At 49.5% G+C, this 15,963-nt stretch overlaps 1 protein-coding gene across 6 annotated transcripts in view; it reads left to right on the forward strand.

Annotated features, from left to right (window-relative positions):
* Positions 1-15,963, forward strand: part of NFYC (nuclear transcription factor Y subunit gamma) — a 29,268-nt gene that overhangs the window by 1,536 nt on the left and 11,769 nt on the right. For 5 of the 6 annotated variants that reach the window (XM_068658010.1, XM_068658009.1, XM_068658007.1 and 2 more), the window contains exons 2-4: positions 9,351-9,463; positions 12,762-12,833; positions 14,389-14,502. In XM_068658010.1, the coding sequence (XP_068514111.1) occupies positions 9,359-9,463; positions 12,762-12,833; positions 14,389-14,502 (291 nt within the window). In that variant the 5' untranslated portion in view covers positions 9,351-9,358. Of the gene's footprint in view, positions 1-490; positions 739-9,350; positions 9,464-12,761; positions 12,834-14,388; positions 14,503-15,963 lie in introns of those variants that run through there. The other variant, XM_068658006.1, reaches the window with a different exon arrangement.

Raw genomic sequence — 15,963 nt, forward strand, 5'->3', positions numbered from 1 at the left:
TTTATTTCATTTATTTTTTATATTTTAGTTTCTTTTAACATAACTTTTATATTTTATTTTCTTTTATTTTTATATCTTATGTTGATATTTTAATATTTTAATACATTTTTATATTTAATCTATCTATTTTTATATTTAATCTATCTATCTATATTATATTCCATTTATTATCTTTATTTCATTTTATTTTATTTTTTATTTTATTTATTTTTATCTCCCCCCCCCCCAGCCCTGACCCCGCGCCCCGGGACGCGCCGCTGGAAGGGGCGGGGCAGGGGGAGGAGCAACCCTCCTTGAGCGACAGCCGCGCGGGCCAATCGGCGGCCTCGCCCCGCCCCCTCCGCGTGCCTGACCGGCCAATGGGAGCCGGGGGGCGTGGCCTCGGCGCCGAGGGGCCGCGGGCGGGCTCTGCTCTGACCCCTGCGCCGCCTCTCAAGGTAACTTGCAAACAGGAAGCGGGCGGCCGGGCTGCGCCGCCTCCGGCAGCCAATAGGAACGCGGGGCCGCGGCTCCCCCCGCTGCTCTCAGCCAATGGGAGCGAGCTGGGCGGGCCCAGCAGGGTAGGTTGAGCGGCGGCTCTTAAAGGGCCAGGCGGCCCCCGGTGCGGCGGGGACGCGGAGCGGCGGCGGGCAGGGGTCAGCTGAAAGACAAAGCCATGGCGGGCCCCGCCGACACCCCCCGCGCCTCAGCGCCGCCATTCCCAGCACGGAGCCCGAGCCCCGAGCCTCCCGCGGCCCGGTAAGGCCCACACGGGGCGGCGGGGTTGAGGCCTTGAGGGGGGGGGGCCCGGGGTTGAGCCCCCGGTGAGGCCTAGGGGGGGATGGGGGGGGCCTGGGCCTCACCCGGTAACGGGAGGGGAGGAGGGGGGAGGAGGGGAGGGGATGGGGGGGGCAGGAACCGGCAGCGCCTTCCCCGGTGGCACCGCTTGGACGCGGGGGGGGCTCCCCCGGTAGTGCCCGGCCTCACCGAGCCGGCCCCGGTGCAACCGGAGCAGCCCCGGTATGGGGGGGGGGGGGGTGCCCCCCATAGCCCCCCCCCATAGGGCTGAAGGTCACCGGGTGCCGCAGATCGGGGGGGGGGGGCGGAAAGCGGCTCCTCTGCCCCCCCCCCCCCCCCTCACACCCTCCCCTCTCCGGGCCCTGCCGGTGGGCACCGGGGCTTCACCGGTAGCCCCCGAGCTCCCCCCCCCCCCCTTGGCTCCAAGGGCCGGGAGGGGGCAGCTCCAGGCCGGCTCTCGGCAGCAGCACCGGTGACCTTGAGGCTGCCCGGCGGCACGGCTCCGGGGGGGGGGGGGAAGGACAAAGTTTGTCGGCGGCACTTTGGGTGAGAATTAATAAATACTAAATAAAATTAAAAAAAAATAAAGGTGGGAAACGGGGGCTGAGCACCGGGGCACCGGGGGCACAGGGGGTGGATGCAGGTGGGGATGGGGCGGGTTTGATGCCGGGGGATGGGGCACGGGGGTGGGGGACCCCCTGGCTGGGGGGTGCTGGGGGTCTTTGCCACCCTAATCTATGCTGCAGGTACTCACAGCCCTCCTCTTGGCCCTTTTCTGCCCCAAATTTGCTCCCTGTTGGCCCTAAAACTGCTCCTTTAGGACCTAAAGGTGCTGGTGTTGCTCAGCACCTTTCTATAGGGTGAGTAGAGGAGCGAGCAGGGGGCTGACTCCAACCCGGAGCTGTCCCTGAGCCGTGGCAGCCTCTGGGTGTTGTTTCGCTGCCTCCATCCCAGTTCAGACCAGTAGGCAACGTCCCCTGGTCATGGTGCCCGGTGCTGGTTTCAGATCTGAGAAGTGAAGGGGCAGAGTGGAAGCCGTCCCAGTAAGCGCTGGGAGCACTGGGGGGTTTCTCCAGGACGCCCCAGTAGCACTCAGATCCGCAGCAGGTCAGGGTGTGCTGCGGGGATAGAGCTCGTTGTTTGGAAACATTTTAAGGCGTTTTTCCTTGAAATTGGGGCGCGTTGAGCTGCTGCCTGCCTTCAAGGGGTAGCAGAAGGCGAGGGAACGTGTAGAGGCCTTGATGTAAATAAGAAATCCTGCAGAAATCCCCATTACAGCCGATATTAACCTAATTTCAGTGCCAGAGCTTGCAAAAGGCCATCCAGTTGTAAGGAAGGTGCTGCCTGAGCATCACAGGTGAGGAGCAGCAGGAAAGCCACGAGGCTTGGGAAGGGATTTGGTGTGCGGGTGGGAGGGAGGTGGTGCCCTCAGCCCCGTCAGCCAGAGCCCGGTTCCTTCTTAATTTGGTTTTTAATCAGGCCAGGGTCCTGCCTTTCCCCGCCGTGGGGACATCTGCCTTCCAGCAGCGTGGGCACGCGAAGCGGTTTCCTAATTCCAGGGCACCTCGGGCTGCCGGTGTCGTAAGGGAATTAAATTTGCCTGATTGGTCGCTTCAACTCTTCCCTTACCATTTTGGTTAAAAAAAAGACAATTTACCGTGTGCCTCCTAGCCTCAAAAAACGTAGTGACTGCTACGAGGGGCACTGGCTGCAGGATCAACCTTCAGGATCGCTGCCAGAGCTCCCCAGGAGCTCCAGGAAGTTTTGTTTTTTTTTGTGTGTTGTCTTTTTTCTTCTCAAAAAAAGAAAATAATTCTGTGTGCTGAGCTCTCATTCAGGGGATTTTCTTCCGCCGCCTCCAGCTTGCTGTCGCGTTCGGTCACTTCCTGGTGGATGGAAGTGGGTCACTTTGAGTCGGCTCCTTCGTTGACTGAAGGTGACCCCAAAAATTTGCATGTTTATGGCCCAGGATGGGTTGAAAATGAGCAGGGCTGCCTGCACCCTCCTGTCTGCCCACTGAGCGCTGTGGGCTGTGCTCACTGGGGCCAGATTTGCAGATCCTGGGTGGCAGAAATCTCGTGTCTGTGTCTCCAACGATAATTATTTTAATTTTCCAACATGCCCTTTCATAATTTAAGGTATAAAACTGAGTAAAGAGGGAAATAGGAACACGGAGCATCCCAATCACCCTGCAGCCCCCCAAAGCCGTACGCTCACTTCGTTTTCCACCAGGACTAACGAGGTTCCCACAAGATGTGCCTGCTCACAGCTGGCCCAGCCTCTCGCTGCTCTAAATCCATCCCAGGCTTCTGTGAACGTCTCACGTTTGTCATTCAGCTTTTGTAGGTTGCATCCCCTGCTGTAGCTGCCGTGGTGTGGTTTTAATCACGCTTTCTGCCTTGCCCTCTTCCCTCTCCAGCAGCGTGGCAGTGGCTGAGGCTAAAAAATGCAGCAGAAGAGCACAGAAACGTGCTCAACTCGAGGCATAACCTTGCCCGAGGTGTGCTGCGGTGTCCAGCGATCACCCTCTGGTCCAGCTGCTGCCCCGTGGTCACCCCGTTCAGCTTCCTCAGCCACCAAAGCTGTGAGGGTATCGAAGGGCTGAGAAAACGCGAGGGCACTCGGAGGGCTTGCTGCACAGGAGCTCGTAATTTCATGCAGAATCCTTTATAAATCATTCAGAATATTCCAGGACTGCAGCTTAACAGCAAGCTCCGGGCTTGTCTGATCCATCCACGCTCACCGGGCGTGCTCCTGGCGCTGCCAGAAGAACTTCAGTTGCCTAAAATACGAGCAAATTCCCCCAAAATCCAGGTGAGACCCTGCTCATAGTACCCCAAATGCTGCTCAGGAGCAGCTTTTGGGAGCCTTTGGTGCCCGGCTGTTGGCGGACACCAAGCAGGAGCCCCCCAAAGCTGGAAGCAGGCACTGGGTTACAAAATATATCATCCCCAGAAAGTTTGGGTCTGGAGAGATGCTGGGAGCAAGGAGCTGCCCCACGATTCTCCCCAGTGTGCTGTGTGACAGCGCAGGCACAGCTCGTGAAGGCAGAAGCGGTGCAAAACATGGTAAGGTCAGCTTGGTGCCACGTTTTCCATGTCACCCCGTTAAGGCTGTGGCTAAAGGGGAGCAAATAAAATGTCCCAGGAGCAGGAGAAGCATCGTGAGGTGCGTGGCTTGCAAATTCTTCCAACCATTGGAGGCAGCAAGGGGATTTTGTGCCGGGTTCCTTGAGGTCGGAGGCTCTGGAGCCAGGTGCCCGAGCTGCAGCCTTGTCCCGGTGCGTGCCGACTGCCTTGTGTGAAGCAGACTCGCCTAACTTGAAGGCTCCTCACTTAAAAGAGCTTTTCCATTTCTGCTGGCTGCTTAATTTAGGAGCTGAGGAGCCAGCAGGGTTCATGGTAGACACTTGTTATTATTTGTCTGGGAATTTTCTCCCTTTGCTGCTTGCTCCGTGCCTGCCAAAACTGCGCTGCAAAGAGCAGCTATTTAATAACGTTTAACTGTTGAAATACCAAATATCAAGGGTGACCCTTGTGCTCCTTCAGTCAAAGAAGAAAGGAAAGTAAAATAACCAGTGCAAACAGCAATCCAGATTATTTTGTTTGCTCTAACTTTTAAAAGAAAACCAGTCCAGCGCTGGTTTTTATGTGGTGGTTTAATCTTTGCAGCCCGGCTTTTTGGCTTGGAGGCCGGCTCACAATTTGTAGTGTGGTTTCTGTGCCATGCCATCCTGCTCGTGGCTTTCTCGTACGAGCCTCGGGTGTATTTATGTGCAGGCACAAAACCCTGCCCAGAATTAAAAATAGTCCACGCGCGTCTTCAGCCTTCCTGTGCACGGTTTAATGAGGACTGCTGCTGGACGGGGGGCTTTGAGCGGGGCTGTTCGGCACTCGGTGCACTGCAAATAGAAACCTCGGGTGTTATAAATTGGGTACAATTCCTGGGATTTTTGTTCTCCTGAAGGGGCAAAGCTAACTGACAATGGCCTGCCCGAGACTCTCATCCCATTGTGTGCCTGCTGCATTGAGGTTCGGAGCTTACCACGTTTTCTCCAGGTGCTGTAGGATTTTCCCTCGACCCGTGTCCCCGAAGCAGTTTGCAGCAGCAGTTCTCGTTCCTGCCGAGCCTGCCCAGGCAGCACCACGTCCAGGAGGAGGTTTGGGCTCGGTTGTGGCTTCGTGCAGCTCTCGGCAAGATCCAGGCTGTAATTCCGTATCGGACTCAGTGTCAGGGAGGTTATCGGGGCAATTTCTGCTCTGCATGAGCAAAATCAGGTTGGGGTTAAGGGGCCGTGTGTTGGAGGTGGCCATCCAGGCCCCCCTCGCCTTGGCCTCGCAGCTCCTTTGGGCTGAAATCAAACGCCGTGCCCGGGAGGAGTGAGAGCAGAAGTAACGTGTTGGAGGCATCGGGGAGGCAATGTTCAAACGGTGCTTTGAAGATAAAATGCAGGCTGCTAAGTGCTCCGAGAAGAAAGGGCTGGAAGACACCCGAAGAGGTCATCCTGTTCGTGCTTCTGCCCCGAGGCAAGCCCAACCCGACGGGAGCCCTTCCTGACTTGTTTGTGCAACCTGCCCTGAAAGACCTTAGGCAAGAAGCACTCGGTGCCCTCCGCAGGTAATTTAGGCTGGGATTGAACTCTCCTGACCACCAGGGAAATGTACAAACGTGCACCTTGTCCAGCGCCCTGGAATGATCCTCCCACAGCTGGGAGCAGCAATTTGGGGTGCCAGCATTGTGCAGGGACTGCGTGTGATGCTGCAGCAGGGAAAGGTTGAAATAAATCTGAGCAATTGCAGCAGCTTCGTGTGATGGCGAGCTGGAAGGAAGCGCTTGGATTTTAAATTGGTTTTGCAGAAAGCCTCTTGGGTTTGCTTTGGAAATTTGGAAGTTTGTGTTTTCATCCAGAGTAGGGCCTCAGAACCTTGTAGGTTTGTGAGCATGACCTTGTCCCGCTACCTGAAAAGCTGCCTTGGATATTTAGGCGTCTTATAGGAATGGAAAAGAGTTCCTATATCTTTGGGGTGAATGATTTTGGCCCATGTTTGAGCATTAGCTTTATTTGTGATTTGTTACCTGTGCGTGGTGGTGTTAGTTCTGACGGCATCACCACGGCTGTGCTGTGCTGAAGGATTTGTGGTGTACACGGAGTGGTAAGAGCAGTTTTGTGTTATCTCCCGAGTGTTTTCCACCTGGTAACGGGGAGGTGGAGCTGGGCCACTTCATCTAGGACTGGAATTCCAGGATTGTGGCCTGAGGGTGTCGCGTGTGCTGAAAGCAGCGAAATAAATTGGTACCTGTTGAGCTGGAGGGTTTTACAAAGCACCCTGCTTCCTCCAAAGGTGCCTTCAGATGAGGAGAAGGTGGATGTACGTGGGGAAGGCAGTTCTGGGACAATCCCGTACAGGTGTTGGCTACAATGCCCCAAGCTGATCTGCAAAAAAATCATCATAAGGATTCCACGCTGAAAGGATTCAGGATTCCTCCTTCTGGAAGGCTCCTGGCACGTGGGAGAGGTGGCAGCAGGAGTTGTTTCAGCCCTCACTGCTTTCTAACCCAAATTAGAGCTGTGATGGACCAGAGGTGCAGCAGTTGACCCCGCAGCATCCATGGCGCTGGTTTGGCAGAAATATCCACCCGCCTGCAGTCACCGAGAGTCAAATTTCCCAACTACACCATTATTTAAAACCATTTCACGTGACTGCACAGGCAAGGCCTGAATATTCAGGAAGAAGAAGGAGCCGTTGATCTCGAACAATATTTTTAAATCCCCCAAAGCAGGTAAAAGTAACTCTGTGCTTGGTGCTCTGGCACCTTTGTATTTCCAGCTCTGCGGTGTGCTTCAGCTCCTGGGCCTTTGAGGAACACGTGGCTGGGAGTTGTAAGTGCAATAAATCCGATCTTATTTCATGAAGGGCGTGGATTTGAAAATATCTGTGTTGCCTTGTGCTAAATGCACATAAAACGGTGTGTTCCTCTCGTGAAACCAGCTCTTGGTTGCTAGATTGTTCCTCCTGATGTGGCAGGATCAGGTGTCTGCTGCTGCTGTACACGGAGCTCATTCTTCAGATATCCGAGTGTGGCTCGGCACATTTTACTTTTTAATCAAGGCTCCCAAACCAGAACGCTGCAGTTTTGTGGGCACATCGGGCCGAAAGTGACCCGGATGAAATGTTTATTAAAAATAATAATTTTTCAGCTCTATGGACCTATGTTTAACTCCTCAGGCTGCCAGGCTAGGATGTTGCTGGGCGCCGTGATGTTGTTTTTTTTACTCCTTGCTCTTAAAGGTGGTGTATTTAAAAAAGGAAAAGAAAAAAATGTAAAAAAAGGAAATGAACTTCTTTTTCCTTTTCTGTAACGCCACCTCTGACTGTAGCCCTTCTTGTGAGTCCTGAGCGCTGGTGGATGATGTGAACCCAAATGCACCGTAAAGGGGAGCGTGGTTTGTCGGGGAGGCGGCGGCGGTTCGAAGCGCTCTGGAGGTGGTAATTCTGGATTTGAATGGTGCTAAAACCTTGGGGGGGCTTTTTTTGCAGCGGCGTTTTTCAGAAATACTTGTTTCTTTCTGATTTGTGGCTGTAATTGAAGGATGTTGAAGCAAAGCGTCTGTCCGAATTTCCATCTCGTTGCTTTTCAGCCTCTCCCTTCGGATTTAGCCATTTTTGGGGACTTTGGCAGTCCCCACATAAAATTGTGGGTGTTTTGTTGTTCTTCAGTCTTCCTCTAATGGCATCTTCAAAGCCATTTATGGATCTATGTCCTGCTGCAGACTTGTTTCTGGAGTAAAGTTTTACACTTTAACAGGCTTTTCTCTGTTCAGGCTTTTGTTTTGGCGTCTATAGTTATTTTTTCTCTTAAGTTTACCAAAAAATCACCCTGTTGGTGACTCTTGCTGCGACTCTTACTCAATTTCCTGACGATCCTCAGCAGCAGTCTCCTGAAGCTCAGCTGTCCCTTGGCCAAGCAGCAGGCTGGTCACTTTGCCTTCTGAAATCAGAAAAAAACCTGGGTCTGCCTCAAAGATAGGAATTTTTTGGATTAATCAAGAGGATTTCTGAACTCCAGGTTGTTGGAGGAACTGTTGCTTCTGAGGGTGTTGTAGCTCATTGTATTCCGGCACAGCCTTTAAGTGGGTTGAACGCAAGTTGTTTGTATTTCTCAATAAAGCCTTGAGAAGTGATTTGGCTCGTCATCGGGCTGAATCGCATCTCCAGTGGCAGCAAAGCCCCTGCCTGGTGGTGCTGGTGAAATATTGCCAGTGCGGAGCAGATCTGAAGCATCAGCTTCTATTTATCTGCCTAAACTCCTCTCTGTCTGGATTTGACACCGCAGATTCAGGGGGGGAAACCGAGTGCCAGTTTAAAATTGTCAGTAGAATATTTCTCTCTGTATTTTCTTATAAATACTTGAACTATTGTCATGCAAATAATTGTCAGGGAGTCCTCAGGTCGCTGATTTCCATCGGAGCCCTGCCTGCCGCCGTCCTCCCTGTCTTGAACTCTTGCCTTGAGCCTGCAAACACGATCCGTGCTCCTCCTCCTCATCCTCCCCAGGTTAATTAAAGAAAAATGCAGCTCTTAGACTCTGCCTTGGAGAGCGTAGGCTCGGGAAGGTGCTGAGCTAATTAATTACCCGATGTTCCTCTCCGATCCGCTGATGGGACTTCATGGATCGCCTTCGCGTTGGACTTGAGCTTTTGGCATTGCGTGGCTGTGCACAGCTCTCTGTGTTTTGTGGTCTTTGCAGAAAAGGTAACAAAAAGGCTGCTTTCCTTGTGGCTGCTGCAGGTTGTGCAGAGATGCCGTGTCTGGGGGGGCTTCAGAGCTGCTCTGGGTGGCCCCAGGAGTGTTTTAACGCCAGTAACCCACGGGCTCCTTGCTCCTGCTCGCTAAAGAAGCACCCAGCGACTCTTCTGGCATTCAGCACAGTGCCTCTGTGCATGGGAGGTGCCAGCCCTGTCCCGTGGGGCTCTGCTCCTTGGCTGTCCTGGGTATAAATGTGTGTTGGGCACGGCTGCCCCTCGGGGATCTTGCTGGAGCCAGGATCCTGCCGGTGTGCTAAAACAGTGCAAATCCACCAAACCGGACACTTTGCAAACAGGCACAGAATAAATGATTTAATTACAGTTTTTAGAAGTAATATCAGGCTGACATTGACGTTCTGGCTTCACCTTGAGGGGTGTTCGGTGCCGTGTCCCCACACTGTTGAAGAACTGACTGTAGGGCAGGTGAGCCCTGCAGTGCGAGCTGTGGCTGGGCATGGTCGTGGTCTGTAACTCCTTGCGAAGAGGCAGAGCTGGAAGAAGGAATCAGCAGCCTTCAGTTCCTTTTCTTTTTTTATATGTTCTTTTTGGAAAAACCAAATAAAATTAAATCCAAACACTTGGGGAGGCTGTGAGTATCTTTCACGTTGCTGCCGGGACCTGCACTGGCAGATCTTTGCCAATTTTCCTGGCGCTGAGCCAGGCTGGCCCCTTCCTGTGTTCCTGGGATTCGGAGGGAATCTGCATGCCTTTGACTCCCGCATCCTTCCCTCAGCACTGACCCTTTCCCTTTTTTTTTTTCTCCCAGTTTCCAGCATGTCCACAGATGGCAGCTTCGGTACAGCTGGCAACAGCGATGCCCAGCAAAGCCTCCAGTCCTTCTGGCCACGAGTCATGGAGGAGATCCGCAACCTCACCGTGGTAAGTGTCCCCTCCAGTTGTGCTATTTCTGGAGGATTAGCCTTTTTTTGGACGTGTTCCTGCTGCTCGTGGGGTTGGCTGTTCACACACGGCGAGGTGGCCCTAAGAGCTGATCATCATCCAGCCGGGTTTTGGACTTTGCTACAACCCTCAGAACCTGGGACAGGCACTGGAAGAAAGAAGAAGGTTAACTGAATGTTTAACAGGCTAAATGATAACCTTGGCAGCTTCTTGCACTGGTATTATGGTCTGGGGGGCAAAGAGGAAGGGATTTTAAAATATATCCAGGTATAGGGGGAGCTGCCAGCAGGAGGTTAAGGGATTTGAGACCATGCCTCACGCTGTTCTGCTGCTGGGCAAACTCAGCAATACAAAATCTGCAACAAGCATTGCTTCCATGTAAGGATATCCTTACCAAAATACACCTCTTAATCCTCCCCACTCCCGTTATGGATTCAAACATCTGGCTATTGGCAGCCAGTTAGGATTTTGTGAATGGATTTTTGGGTTTAGGCTTCCGTGTGTAGCTGTCGTGCCCTCTTTCAGTCAAGCCTCCTTTGACAAGCCTGAAGTCTTGCAACTCCCTTGAATGCCAAGCACATCGTCACCACGTGCTTTATTAATTTAAAGGCATTTGATTAAAAAAAAATCAGGTATAGGCTGAGAATAAGAATATTCAGTAGCTTCTCTTTTGTTTTTTTTTTTCATCCCCAAAAGAGATGTGCCTGAGAACAAGGGCATATAATAAAAATGGCTTTTCAGGAGAGATTGATAGATGACTGTGATACTGTGGTCCTGAAAGCACGCTGCCGTGCTCGTAATGTGACTGGAAACAAAAGAGCTCCAGTGGAAGACGGGCTGTTCAAAGTGAAAACCCCAATCAAGGAGTTTGAAGATAAGCTGCTTTTTTCAGCCTGCGTGCGGATAGTTGATTAAAGAAACAGATGTAGAATTTTGTATGCATAACCAGAATTAATTACTTTCCTCTTTTCAGTGTAGTGAATTCTGCTGTTCGAGAGCTGTAGTTTGTCTTCATCTCCACATGAAAGGGGTTTATTCTGCAGCTTATCAAGGATGGGCAGCTTAATTTTTAACTGCTGCATGAATCTATATATTGCATCGCAAGGTAGTAAGCCCCTGAAAAATTAGCTGAGGATGCTGAAGGGGAGATGGCGAGGAAGAGGGATAACAGCAGCGTAACCAAACCCTGAAATTTTTTGTGCATCTTATTGAAAGGGCTCCTGTGTTTGTGGACGTAAGTACCCTTGGAGCTTGTCTGCTTGTAGTAGAGGTCAGAGCAGCTCTCTGGTGGAGAAGCCAGCTCTGCTTGCCTGCTTTTCACAGCTCTCTCTGGTTCTGTGCACTTGCCATGTGCCACCACTAGCTGGAATTCAGGGGAGGAGAGAAGGGAGCTGCTTTATAGGAACGAACCAGAGGTCCCTGTTCTCTGCCCCGCAGGACAAAAGGGGCTGTAGCCTGATCTTGGAGAAATAGGAAACGAGACCAGGCTGAAACCAGCACTTCAGCTCCACACTGAGTTGGAAGTGGCCTGTGAACACATCGAGACCTAATTTGGAAAAAAGAAAAGATGAAGAATCGGTGCCTGAAGTTTGTTGTGCTGGGCAGTAGCCAGTAGTGGTCATGCTTCCCTTCACCATGGCACTTGCGTATTAATTTTGATTTATGTGACGTTTGCCCGTCAGCCTTAAAGGAATAAAGGAGCTTTAAATTTCTGCAATTTCTCTCACCATCTCTTTTCTCTAATGATTTTAATAGCATCGTACCTTGTGCAAGGCACTTGGGAGTGCAAGTGTCTGCTTGCAGCTCTGCTGCTCGTGGACGTGAACTGCTCAGCACCACGAAGAGCCTCACAAATTAGGAATTTGGTCTTCGTCTTTCTTTGAGGCTTGCCCAAACCTCACGGGGCTCTTTAAAAGGGAATGAGCTTTAAAAAAAATAAACTCCAGAAAACCTTGGGGATATTTTTTCATGGCCTAGCAACCCCTGAAGCTGTTTATGTGGTGGTCACTGCTTGGAAGTGCCACCCTCAGCACACCGTGGCTGCTCTCTTCTCCCATTGCCCCAAGTCCTTCCAAAACACCCCCCCGGCCCTGCTGCTGCCACATTCACGCTTCTTTCCAGAGCAAGGGCAGACTTTTCTATTTATTTTTACATATACAGACACACACGGCCCTAAAATGAGATAATTTTTTATATATAACTTAACTAAAATACCCCCTGCTGGAGTGCTGGCTGGGCCATGTACAGCTTCCATATTTTGTTTCAATAGAAAGCAGCATTTTCAGCATTTTTTCCCCTCTTTTGTTTCACTACCATGTCTCGCAGTGCTTTCTTCCCCAGAGAAATGAGTTTCCTTTTATTTCTTTTGACATTCTTGTAGAGAAGGGGAAAGATGTTTTCGAGCAGCCCTTTTGTGGGCAGGGATCCTGCATTCCTGCCGCGATGGTACGTAGCCTTTATCCCTCTGTTAAGGGGCTCCTGTTAGCAAAGCTGCATTTTTTATTCCTCTGCATCTTCGGAGGGGGGGGACCACGACCTGTAGTGAAGCTCAGCAGCTTCCCTCACCCCCAGAGGGAGGTGTTGGTGCCTCCTTCCACGCTCGGTGGCATCTCTGTTGCTGCACACGTCGGGTGCGTGCTCACAGCTGAGCAGGATGATTGATTACAGTGACAGCTCTCTCTTCTTTCCATCTCTTAAACCATCATTACACCATTTTGAGTCAGCGCTTCTTTTTGCTGGAGAATTGCAAGAAATCCGTCTGAAAACGGGAACGGCAGAGGTTTTTGGACAAGGTTCCTGCGGAGGTTTTTGACCCCAGAACCTGTGTTGAACAACAGCGAAGTGCAAGGAAAGGATTTCATCCTGTGGCCCCACAGAGCTCCTGTTTGCCCTCGTTTTCTCAAGTGACTTTTTGCAAATTCCATCGCTTTCTGGGTCCTAAGACACCTAATTGAATTAGTTGCTTCAAATACACATTTCTGCCTCTATTTATAACATCAGAAACATTCTGTTCTGCAGAACGACTTCAGCTTTGAGGTGAAATTGTAGCTGCAAGTGTCTGACAGACGATTGAAGTACAACTGTACCAGTGTAAAACACAGAAAAACAGATGAGAATGCTTGGATCTGCAGAGAAACTGCCATCCCGCAAAGAAACTAAGTTATTTTTATCTAGTTTTAGCCAGTTCAGTTTTGGACAGTACCGATTTATTTTAACATTTCTTTTGTTTTCAGTTAAGTATCGCTAAAGAGTCTCTCAAATCTGAATCTCTCTGCAGAAAGACTTCAGAGTTCAAGAACTGCCCCTGGCTCGTATTAAGAAGATAATGAAGCTAGATGAGGATGTGAAGGTACAACCGTGGCTTTTTTTCTTAGGTGTTTATGACCCTTCTGGTGGATGCTGTAGCGATAATTCCTTGCAATTCATTACTTATTATTGTTACTGTGTGTAGTTATTTTTAAAGCACATTACAGAGCAATTGCCTGGGATGCAGTATCAGCTGGCCTGGTGTAATTAAACTGAACTGGGAAAGCGGAGTCATTTGGGATCTTTGCTTAAGACTTTTGCAATTGTGCTTTCTTCTGTTAAACAGCAATTTACTGCATCGTTCTGGGCATTTTCTCCTTCATTTGTTTTCTCTAGTGCTTAACTGTTTTTTTCTCGTGTTTCCTCCTCATTTTTCTCAACTCTTTCCCAAAGCTGTAGGGAGTTTAATGTGATCTCACGTAAACGTGTGATAGGCTGTTTAAAGTTCTGCGGAAAAACAAATAATAATTTAGGTAGATAACATGGGTTTGATAGCAGTATTTGAGCTGAACCCTTGATGTGTGACTGATGAAGACAACACGTGAGTTGACTGATGAAAACTTGGCAGCATTTTATGAAAATAGAGGAAAAGAGGAAGGAATCTCCTCTGGGATGTTGGTGTTTGCACTGTTCCTGTCCTCCCAGTTTTCTAAAGTGGAGAACTCTCAGATGTGTCTCTCCTAAGAGAGCAGAGAACGGTTTGCAGTTTCTTACTGTTTTTCTCAATGTGACACCATCCTTCTCGTAGGACAACCTTTAATGTTTAAAAGGGATTCAGGAAAAAGGTGTGTGTTGTCCTCCTGTGCAAGGGAGCTCTTCATTTGTCCTGTAACCAGAATGAACCCAAGCTGCTGAGGTCCCGAGTTGCTGCCTTACCCAAATGAGTGTCGTTTTTTTGATAATGAAGGGAAAGATGAGATTTAAGGGGAAATAAGTCTCTGGCCTTCCTTCAAGCATTATTTAACAAGAAGCAGCCTGTTCTAGGAAGTCATTGCTAATGCCAAGCCAGCTCATAATGAAAGTGCTGCACTTGAGCTGGGTACTTCTTAAGGCTAAGGAATTGGGTAATTTGGCGAGGTGCTTGTGCCTCCAAACCTCCTTTGCAATTTCTGCGTTCATTTCAACTTATATTGGTGTTATAATTATAAAGTAAGGGCCAGGCTTTGTAACGAGCCCTCAGCCTGTCCTGTTCAGCTTCTGCCCTCATTCAGAATTGTCCTCACGTGCCAGGAGGAGGTGCTGGTTGTTACCCATAGCCAAGAACGCGCCGATGCCAATTGTAACTGCACGTTGCTGGCCTACCGTAATCCAGCACGATACAGAGCTCACGTCTAACTAGGCACGTATGAAACAGGCTTGGAAGACAGCCTGTATACGATCAGGACTCCTCACGGCGTGTTTAACTCGAGCCTGGTAATTATTTGGAGTGTCAGCCCCGTAGATCTTCTGTTACGGAAATTCCCCAAGCTTCACTGTTAAACAATGCAACCGTTCAGATTTGAGTAACGTTATAAAGTTACCCTGACTACCGCTCTGCTGCATTAAAATATTGATGGTAACCTCAAAAAAAAAACAAAAACCTGTAAATTTAATTACAGATGATCAGCGCTGAAGCTCCTGTGTTGTTCGCCAAGGCAGCTCAGATATTCATAACAGAATTGACTCTGCGAGCGTGGATACACACAGAGGACAACAAACGCAGGACTCTGCAGGTAACAGAGTTGTTCCTACCCAGCCTTCATCTGCTTCGTAGGCTGTTTCCAACTCCTTGTTTCCATAATATGAGGTATGTTTTGTAGACAGTAACTTTAGTGCCTGTGTTTATCATCACAAACCTGGGTACAAAGCACAGTGCCCCGTGTAACTTAAATGCGTTTTGCCTAACCTGGTCTTAAAAACAAACAGACAACAAGAAAAACACACAGAGCTGCAGCTGTCTGCTAATTGTGGCCTGCTCTAATTACTTGGGGTGTCTGTAACTGTTGAACTTCATCTGATTTGTTTTTCAGTAGTGATTTTGCTAATGTAAGCTTGTGGCTGCTAGTCTGGGTTGATAAACGTGCAGAGATGAAAACAAAAACACCCACCTCTGCAACAGATCACTGTTCCCTGTGGACTGGGAGTCAATTCGTGGTGGTTCAGGAGTAAACTGTAGCCCTCTAGGGTCTTTTATGAAAATTTTGACATGTGCTTTGTCTTAAATATTGATCAGAACTACCTGACCCTGCAGTAACCATCAGTCCAGGCCCTCAGATCAGGGGTGAGAGACATTTAGGGCCACGCTGCATCTCCCACACCCCGGTGCAGAGATTGCCACAGTGGCAAGCAGACAAGTCTGGCTTCAGTCCAAAGCCGTGCTGTTTGAGTGGGTGTCTAACCACTCAATCTTCCCTAAATTGGGCTAATGCAACTTCCTTAATCCAGGCTTTAATGCAGTTACTGTGGGAAGGGTGTATTTGGTACACATACCAATAACATGATGCTTCGTAAGCGGCAAGTGTTAACTCGGGCACGTCCTGTTAACAGCTTTCAAGTTGTTATTTCAGAATTGTGCTTAAATCCTGATCCTAATGTATAAGACCTTTAATTGACCCAGGTTTTCTTTCTGAGAGCTTTGCCTCCCCCAGCAGCTGCCATCCTGGAACAGCTGCTCTCCGCATGGACGGTGCAGCTGGAGGAATGCAGGCTCTCTTATCAAGCGTTTGGGAAAAAATTTGGAGTGGAGAGGTCTGAGTTATGGGAGTCTATTCCGAAGGAAATTGGATTGAACCCAATCCTCAGCATGGAGAATGAAATATGAGAGACATCTGTTCAATAAAAGTTTTCTTCCTGGTGAAGATACTTTTATAATGTATGCTGCCTGCAGAACAAAAGAAATGTCTCTCTTGTGCTTTCTATGTGATGATTGTTTGGCACTTAAATGCCAAGACAGTATGAGGTTTAGAAATGTCAAGTAGCCTGAAATGTGAGGATTGATAGTCTTTTAAATCTTACCCACTCGTTAGGCAGCGTAGGCATCTTTGTCTCAACTCCTGTTCATATACATGCTTTATAAATTTATCTTCAGCTAATGAAAATGAGGCTTTTAATAGCTTCTTGAATCAGCTCTACTTTTTAAGGTGGCTTGCGAAAATTTTTAAATGACAGTACCTTTTTTTTTTTCCTTCAATACA

The sequence above is a fragment of the Anas acuta genome, chromosome 21 (assembly GCF_963932015.1).
Source record: "Anas acuta chromosome 21, bAnaAcu1.1, whole genome shotgun sequence".
NCBI lineage: Eukaryota > Metazoa > Chordata > Aves > Anseriformes > Anatidae > Anas > Anas acuta.